Consider the following 9,653-nt stretch of genomic DNA (forward strand, 5'->3'; position numbering starts at 1 on the left):
CAATTAACCATTAAAAATAGATTTTGGTAAAATCTTATAGAAATGAATGCTCGAAGTTGCAATGTCCCTTTTTTATCCATGTCCTATTAGGATCGAGGGATATACATGCAGGGTCACAATCTTCCGAGATACCCTCGCCACAAACAGACAAAGTGGCTTGGGACAATTTTATAAAGTTTATATCTTACACATTAATCGCAAAGTAAACTCAGGAATTGGAAATCTGAAGTATTAGGATATTAAGTGCTACTTCTTGTTAAAAACCTTCAAATACTCCTCTCTTCAACAGTATAGCCCGAAGCGATAGAGGCTGGAACCACATTATATGCGAAAAAAAAGGGAAAAAACCATTCCGTTTGCCTCAAACAAACGTTCGACCCTCCTATTTGCTCAAGTACACCCGCAAATAGCCACGTGCGTTTTCGTTTTCAGTCTAAAGAGTTCACAGAGATGCACTCTTCAACTTGAATGCAAATTAGACCCATTTATTAACCCAGATCCACTAAAACAACTGTAAATTGAACATTTTGGAAAGCCATATAATCCTCGTACCAATACTCGGAAATCCAATGTACGTTTCCATTTTAAGCCTATATGTCCAACATAAAGATTCAACTTTATTTCAAGGTGTTTAAATTTAGGACATTCTCGTACCAGCTCAGATTTCTTTATCACATTAAACTAAAACAAAGAGAAGATTTTTAAGCTATAACGCTGTAAATGTTTTTTAATGTTTATATGGTTGGATTGTATAACATAAATCTATATCATTTAGTTAATTCCTCGGTTTCCTCAATTCCACCATTCTAAAAGAATTCCAGATTTTGTAGATCAACGTCAAACTCTTAATTCCATCTGCACTGTAAAAACTGTGCTGTTAAAACTGACACCAATTGGTGTTAATAGAGGACCACACCCTGAGGTGTTAAAATCACACCCTGAACCCTGATTGAACATAACACCAAAGAGTGTAAATGTAACAACCAAAGGTGTTGTAATAACACCTATAGGTGTAAAACTATCATCACCAATTTAACACCGGTGTAAAAGATCTGGTGTGGTCCTCTATGTACACCGATTAACACCACAGTTTTTGATGTGTGCCTGCCGAACACCACCTTCGCTGTACGTCCCCTGGGTGATCTCTGCACTGCTTGGTACCCATCTTCCCACGAAGGGTGTGGGATAGGACAAGGCGTCGTAAGAGCAGTTCATCGCGAAGACACTGTTGAGCCAGTGGCACCCGAAGTACTTCCCCTCAAAGAGGATTCTGTCAAGTATTCTTCTTCGACACTTTTACAATTCAAGAAGGAAGTGCAGTCCAGTAACTTGCTAGCAGGTCCAAGTATTTCCCAAAGTCTTTCGGTTGCATCGGGTTGATGGGAATAAAGTCGGAATGGCCAAGGAGTTTGTTGGGCGATGGAGTCATCGGAAAGAGCACGACCCTATAAAAATGGCTCATAGCGATGGTCAGTCGGGACTCGTCACACAAGAAATTCTTCAGAATGCTTCAGATGTCGAAGACTGCACATAGCATGATAAGGGTGTCCTCGTCTATTGACCTTGAAAATCAAAACATCCTGATGAGGAATCTGGCAGGTGGCGCCCAGTCCTGATTAATGTTCGACAGACCTGCGCCGTATTTCAGAATTCCGTCAGGTACCAATTCTCTCAAATAGAGAAGCACGAGTATGTGTTTTTGACGCTATAGAGATATCACCCCTGCGGAGTTAATTGCACTCAGCTATCATTGAAAGCTATAAAGTGCAAGCTCAGGAACGATGTGTATCAACCGGCTTCAGTCGGATCGGGGAAGTCTTCATAGAGCATGGTCACAACAGGGAAGTGGGAACTCCCATTTCCCTGGTCACAGATTCCAGATCAGTAAAATCTATCAGCTTGGTTGTATGTGTTGAATTAGCACACTCTCAACGTCATGCAACCACTATGAATTAAAACCTTAAACCTTAAAAACATGGTCAAATCTAACTACTGGGCCTATTCAAAATTTGTGCACCTAGAAAGTAGGCTATTATCTTCCCCTCATGAGGAAAATGTAATTGCATATTCGTGAAACCATATTTTTTAATCTGGTTGATTGGTTTTGTAGGTTTTCTTGTGTTTTATCTTTCATTATATTTTCATAGATGAAAGAAAACTCAAAGGTGAATTCAAAGGAAATGGAAGAAGAGAGTGAGAGATCGACACAGAATAATTAGAGGGGGAGGGGTATAAAATATAGAAGTGATGGTAAATGTGGTCTTTGTGGATATAAAGAAATGTCTTATAATGGCCAATTCTTGATGGTCTTTAAATATTCACGACCACTTACGGCCTCTTCACCACAAGTATCATAATGTTGTTTTTTTTCGCTCTTTGGAAATTAACGAAGCAGTCGCCCTTTCCATTCCCCCCCCCCCCTGTGGTCACTCTTTATCACAAGGGAATTTTCGCAATAATTAAGCAGACACTTTCTACAACGCAGAGAAATTCTTTTCAAAAGCCCTTCCATGACAAAAAAAAACCTTTGTCGAAATTCGGTGAATCAAAATAGCAGTGTCGTCTGCATGACTCTGGACAAACGCCATGTTTGCATTTTCCGTCCGGTCCGAATGTTCGGATGATCTGCTGTCCCGCGGACCACCAACTTTCGACAAAAACCTGTAAAATGTTTTTCCAATGTATAATGGTTTTTGACTAGCATTTTCAAAGAAATTGGGGCAATAGCGCTATTGACTTTACCAAATAGGACCATTACAACAAGATGAAGTTAAGTTTGCCTTTGTGTAACGATGATGAACGCAATATTGAGAGGACAGAGTAACGTTGATATGGGTTAGGGTTTTTCTGTAACATGACATGCCTGTCACGTCACCACCCGTTAACTGTTTCCCCTAGTAAATGTTGACAAGACCCTCCAATTTTCCAACTTGTAAAGCTTATTTGTTTGGGAAGGAGAAAAGGCTATCGTCGTGCCCTTTTCTGGAAGTGCGCTTAGAACTCAGCAAAATAGTGTTTGTCAGCACATGACTGAAGTCTGTAAATAGAGTCATGATTGATCGAATATATGTGTGCATCTTCGATTTCAATAATGCAATTTCTGGACAGAAAGAGATTATATCCATACGAAGCCCCCCCCCCCCCCAATTTTTGTTGAAGTTTGGGTCCGTTACTTACTCGGTAACCCCCCGCAGCCACATACACACAACAAATAATGTATTTGGTATCAGAAGCATTATGGTATTATCACTATAAATATCATTTTACGGTCATACTTATCATCTACTTTTGTCACTATCAGCATTACCACCATGATCATAATAAAAAACCTTAGAAATTAAGTGTGAATATCCGCCCTTTGGGTGTTGTATAATAATTGTAATCATTGACATTTTCATCATTATCAAAAGCAGCATCAAAAGCCTAATCACCACTGTCATAATCATTATCATTTCGTTATCACCAGCAACATCGTCATTCTTTTCATCACATCATCATCACCAAACCACCCCCACTACCATCGTCCCCATTGAGTAATGAATCCATCTTATTGTGGAGATAATGAATACTCATGAGGAATCTGCATTATCAGTGATCACACCCAAAGAAAGGATTTAACCTTTGTAGTCGCGTCGTGGTCTAGTGGTTTTGACTCTCTCCTTTCAAACAGAAGGTCGTGGGTTCGAATCGTAGCCATCGCGTGTTTTCCTTCAGCAAGAAATGTATCCACACTGTGCTGCACTCGACCCAGGCGAGGTGAATGGGTACCCGGTAGGATTAATTCCTTGCATGCACAGAGCGCCGGTGATGGTAGCTCGAAATAAAGCCGGGATAAACGCTTTGTATCCTCAGGCAAAAGGCGCTATATGAATCCAGCTATTATTATTATTATCCAAAGAAAAATAATATTTTTATTCAAGTGATCATGGATATTAAAACTATCCCTTTACTGCCTGTTCTTCCCTTTTTTATTAATTTCTCCTTTTAGCTCACTTCATTTTTCTCTGTTATTGCCCGTCAACTAACACTATTCAAATTTCGGTGAAATTTTTTCTTCATTTACAGCCCCCCCCCCGGAACATCGTACTTCTCTATCCATTTCTCTGTCTCTCTCTTACAGATATGCCACGATCACTATCCTTGATCATTTTAATATCCTCCCCCCCCCCTTCACCCTTCAAATGTCCCCATTACTACATTCCCTTTTCAAATCAATGAATAAGCACATTCTCCATATTTACATTCATTTCGAGTGCTTTAAACAAGAAAATACCTTTCAAAATAGGAAAATTTCAATTTCATATAACTGGAATAACACGGGCCTGGGAGAATATCTTAAACATGAACTTTGGAATAACAAGTTAACAACCTTAATTTATTACACTTAATAAACACAAAATAACTCGCCAGTTAGATTCATCAAAATTAGTGCATAATTTCTAATGCAAATATTACAGTGACAAATCAAGGTATTATCCTTTCTGGTGACATGACATTTGTTCTGATGTTTACAAAAGTTTTTTTTTTGATTTAGGGTTAGGTTTAAGAGGGCATAATGTTAAATCCAGGTTTGAAGTTGGTCATTCCATTAGTATGTGGAATTTAAATCGGAGCAATTAATGTCATGGAACCTTTCTTCCTCATTCAACAGGAAGTTACTAGTATAGAAATGACTTACTAGTACAATTCCTAATTCTTACCACGAGAGGGCGGTATACTAGATATCATCTCTCTCAAACTAAACTCCATTTTCTCCAAAAGTACATCCCTAATCCTTGAATTCATCTAGCTTGAACTAACTGGTGTAATAATAGTTACGCATTGCAGCCCCTGGGAAAATCCTACATAAATCCTGTTAATGTTACTATCATGATTAAAGGAAGGAGGTTTACAAATTCTACAAGTCTGAAGGAGTATCATAATGTCCCAAATCTGAGCAGGCACAACTTTCTTTAAAAAAAGGTCCAGAGCAAGCAAGCAAACATTTTTACCTTTTCAAATGAAAATCTAATTTTGCAATAGATTTTGACATAATATTCAGAAAATATCATCATACTTTTATCCTTTTTTCCCTTTCTCCTTTCCTTGTCTTGTTCTTTTTCTTATTTTCCTTTGTCTTGGAACTTCACTGGGGGGACATCCCCCCCCCCCCCTCTGTACGATTGGAGCCATTTTGTGTACTGAAGTAGTCCTTACCTTAACGCCCTCTTTCCTTTTGGACAATGATAGAAATACAAAATATAAAGCATATTGTTACATGTCCTCACGAAAGAGAAAACATTGATCAATCTGAGTACATGTAAGTATAATTATGGGGGGGGAGGGCAAGATCTGTCCTTTTTTTCATAAAATCACCTACATGTATGTGGTAGTTTTGAAAACCTTGTCTGTTGACTTCTTCTTTTTACAACTTTTGAAATATCATTACTTTCTTATTGTCTGTCAAATTTTGTTCAAACTTAAAATATTTTATGAATTTTCTTTCTTTCTTATTTCTATTGTCACTAGCTTGTTTTCTTGGTAGCCCAATCGGTCCACCAGTTTCATATTTTTTGGTGAGCAAGTATAGTGGCCCTAACAAAATAAAAAAATTACCATTTATCAAAACTTTGGTAGCCCAACAGGGCCACCAAGTGTTGGCATTTACAGAATTTTGGTGGCCCAACTCTCATTGTCACTGGGGCACCAAGTGCAAAACCCATGTATTCTTTTACCATCAGGAGCAGATCCAGGATTTTCCAAGAAGAGGGGGGAGGAAAGTTCTCCCAATGAAAATTTGACAAGGAATAAAAGGACCTCACTTTCAAAAGGGGTAAATATGGAATATTTACATTAAAAATGTTGATTATGGCTCTCAAATGAGGGCTTGGGCCAGGTGTGCCCCCCCCCCTCGGGATCCGCCACTGGTTACATTGTTACAAACCAATGATTTTGAACAAAAATACCCTGCAATTCCTATTGTTACAAAATCAAATAACTACCGGTATTTTGTTACAAAGCCAATTGACAGTAATGATTTTGTAACAAAATCAATCAGCAGAAATGGTTCTGTCACACAATCAATTGACAAAAATGCTTTTGTTACAAAATGAATTGGCGGTAAATATTTTGTTAAAAAATCAATCTACAGGAATGATTTTGGTACAAAATCAGTCGTCCCAACTCCCTAGCTTTTTATCTTGTGCGCAAGGCACCAGTCTTTGATAACCATGTAGGATCCCAAAACGCAGACTGGCAATAGTGGCATCAATACTGTACTTCGCCAAAACGTAAGTCTTCATTCACCATGCTGCTCCATAGAGCTGTTAAAATTAGTACACAATAGAATTTAACTGTTGATATGGTATGTGCAATATCCTTTTGTCAGCATATCTGTACGTTGGTACCTGGCTGATATGTGATGTCGAGAATGTGCAAAATCTACATGATAGGCAATTGTACATCCAATGATCAGGGTCAAAGGACATATCTTATGCACTTTGAGACACTATTGTCCTGTCATGGCAAAGTGCTCAAAACACAGCAAGAGATCATGTCATGAAACACGTTGTCGGTGATATCACCTACAATTGTTACGAGTAACTGAAAACAGCGCATCTGACTGGCTCCGAGCGAATGAGTTAGTGAAAGTCACTATTTGTTCAATTACAGTAGTTCATCAATCACTGTCTTGACTCAGATATACTGGTCCAGACAACATCAAGGGTCTTTCAAAGCTCTCCTGATTTTATACGAGACAGATTTGAAGATACGAGCATACTACACAATCTTTACTTTTCTATTTTCTTCTTTCTCCTGAATATGTCTGCGATAATCGTGACTTACTTGCTTCACCAATCTCATTGCTGACTTACAAGATAGATTTGAAGATGCAATGAGCGTAATTCACAACATTTTCTATGATACTGGTTACGTCTGTAATAATGGTGAGTTACTCGTTTCATCAATCTCAGTGCGGAATATGTGTCATCAACTTCAAGTGTCTTTCAGGGTACACCTGAGTCTATACCAGATAGATTCCAAGACGCAACCAGCACATTTCACATACCTTTTCTTTTATCCTAGATCTGTCTGTCATAATTGTGAGTTACTTGCTTCATCAATCTCTATGCTGACTATGTGCCAACAACTTCAATTGTCTTTCATGGTTCACCTGATTCTATGCTCGTGAGATAGATTTCAAGACACACCTGCAAATTTCACATCTTTTTCTTTTTTCCTGGATATGTCTATCATAACGCTGAGTTACTTGCTTTATCAATCTCTATGCTGACTATGTGTTGACCAGGTACCATGGCCAGTCCAAGCACTCTTGGTTCTTCTTTATCAGGTGAATCTGTTGTAGAGAGTAAGCAAGGGGGAAGTTAGCGACCTGACAAAGGTGTCAGACTGTCAGAACATCTAAGAGCATGAAATTCAAAGTGTGCTATTTAAAGGATGAAATCCATAAAAACAGCAAATTGGGTTAAAAATGAAAGGAACAGATCAAACAAAGTTTGAGAACAATTGAAAAGTTGAGTCAATTATGATTATGTGGAGCGTTGTGGCCCACTGGATTAGTCTTCGGACTTTGAAACAGAGGGTCGTGGGTTCGAATCCCAGCCATGGCGTAATTTCCTTCAGCAAGAAACTAATCCACTGTGTGCTGCACTCAACCCAGGTGAGGTAAATGGGTACCAGTAGGAAGTAATTCCTTAAAAAGCTGTGTGCGCTACGAACGCCTAGCTTAGCCGGGTAATATAGGAGCGCCTTGAGCACCTAACAAGGTGGATATGTGCGCAATATAAATACCCTATATTATTATTATTATTATTATGATCACTTGAATGTTGACATCACTAATGCTTTGAAGATCTTCACATTGGCAATTTGTACAAGATCTGTGACGTACAACTTCCCCATTACTTGAGTTTTGCACATATTTTACTTTGTAATTTTTACAAATTCATATTGATAGATGAAGTATTCTTTTGATGAGGAACATGTAATTGTAAAACAGGTTTCTCATGTTTCAGCATGAAGTAAACCTTTGTAATATCAAACAAAATAGATGTCTGGGGGAACATTTTAACAATGGGAACTGTTAATCCATGACATAACACACCTTGGTAGCATTGCCAAAATATTATTCATAATTGAAACATTCAAATGCTCATAATCTTCTTTTAAGTTTTCCTCAAACTTTCATAGATCTGTTTGATTCTTTTGTTTGGAAAAAAGGTTGATGATCATGAGCTCACTGCAAATTTGCTAATAAATAAACCTGTCTACTGTTTGGTTATTCTTACCTGGAGGGTTCACATACTCCTCACACGAGCCCAATATAACGTTTCGATCCTTATCGGTGCAGATGAACGTGCCTACCAGTGTCCTCCCATCTGTCATCTGTATCCTCATCGGTTGATTCAGCCATGATTCCATTCTCTTCCTCATCTCTGCCGCTCTGTCTCCATCGACTTGCTCCTGACCTGGAGCATCTTCTCCTGCTGAATTGAGCTTTTCTTCTCCTCCATTGATGGACAATCTAGTATCCTCCATGACTGCGTTCTCTTCCTAGGGCCAAGAAGAAATTCAACGTAAAATATTAGTATTATGATGGTGGGCCCCAAGTCTGCGCACCTTAAAATTTGAGGTAAGATTTGACATAAATTTCTTCTTATTTCACAAAGTCTTTCAAAATTTTTTAATAATGTTCCTTATAAGAGTAGGTGTACCAAATCTGTCATTAAAAAATGAAAGAAAATATAGGATTTTTCTTAAAAAACCTTGGGCAGTCATTTTCAGATTGAAAAAAAAATGGTACCCCATGTCTGTGCACTCATTCACTTTGCACATGATTCAGGGATTTTGATGGAAAAGGCTTCATTTTGAAGCCGTCATATGAAATGTTCTAAATTCATTACTTTTCCACCATTTTGAGTCAGATTTTTTTATGAATATCTGTCTATGTATTTCATGTGTAAAGTTGGTGCTCGTTGCGTATCTTTCTTTACTAGTACTAAATACTAGAATCACGCAGATACGCGTGTGTGCAGACAAGGGGGACTGCACAGACTTGGGGGAATTTGCCATAGGCATAGGTCCTATATTCAAATAACAGACTATCTGCCTTTACAATTGAATTTTTACCTTCCTTCCACAGTCCCTACTTTACCATAGCTGTTAACAAAATACAATAGATCAATACAATAGTCAAGATCTCATCTGGCATTTACACAATCCACTGTAGTTATATCATAACCTTGTTCATTGAATGAGTGTGTATTCACATACATGTACATGATAATATGTGAGCCCACCACAGGCACAACTTTACTTCGCCTCTTTAATTGCGACGCTATCGCGAGTCGGGTATGCATTGACTTTGAGTATCTTATTCTGCAAGACCAACAACAATATCATGATATGAATAGAATCTGTCTCTAGATCTAGTTGAATCTTGGTATTTGATAAATTTTTGGTGCAGCTTCCCTGATTGGCATTACTTCCATATCATATGAAAATGAGACCTAAATAAAACTTAAGTTCAAATTCCAAGTTTTTTTTTCACTTACCTAGGGTGACGGGGTCTAAGGTTAGTTAATTTTGCCTTTTTTTGGCCAGGCAGCTTAACGCTTCGACTGAATCGGTTACGCGTACGGTACCGTACCGTA

The 9,653-nt window shown here is 38.2% G+C and overlaps 1 protein-coding gene across 1 annotated transcript; it reads right to left on the reverse strand.

The window, feature by feature from the left end:
• Positions 1 to 6,737: 6,737 nt before the first annotated feature.
• LOC121427362 (N-alpha-acetyltransferase 38, NatC auxiliary subunit-like) lies at positions 6,738 to 9,641 on the reverse strand. The gene is made up of 3 exons (XM_041623719.1): positions 9,555 to 9,641; positions 8,289 to 8,553; positions 6,738 to 7,336 (listed from the first exon to the last, which is right to left on the reverse strand). Exons 2-3 carry the CDS (start codon positions 8,536 to 8,538, stop codon positions 7,233 to 7,235), a joined length of 354 nt encoding a protein of 117 aa, XP_041479653.1. The 5' UTR covers positions 8,539 to 8,553; positions 9,555 to 9,641; the 3' UTR covers positions 6,738 to 7,232.
• Between the last annotated feature and the right edge of the window lie 12 nt (positions 9,642 to 9,653).

Source organism: Lytechinus variegatus, chromosome 14 (genome assembly GCF_018143015.1).
Source record: "Lytechinus variegatus isolate NC3 chromosome 14, Lvar_3.0, whole genome shotgun sequence".
Taxonomy (NCBI): domain Eukaryota; kingdom Metazoa; phylum Echinodermata; class Echinoidea; order Temnopleuroida; family Toxopneustidae; genus Lytechinus; species Lytechinus variegatus.

What these genes read in the sequence shown, in the direction of transcription:
- LOC121427362 (XM_041623719.1), bottom strand. Translation starts at nt 8,538, where the DNA reads ATGGAGGATACTAGATTGTCCATCAATGGAGGAGAAGAAAAGCTCAAT. An exon ending in GGAGTATGTGAACCCTCCAG is followed by an intron (nt 7,337 to 8,288) that starts GTAAGAATAACC and finishes TCTCTACAACAG; the next exon opens with ATTCACCTGATAAAGAAGAA.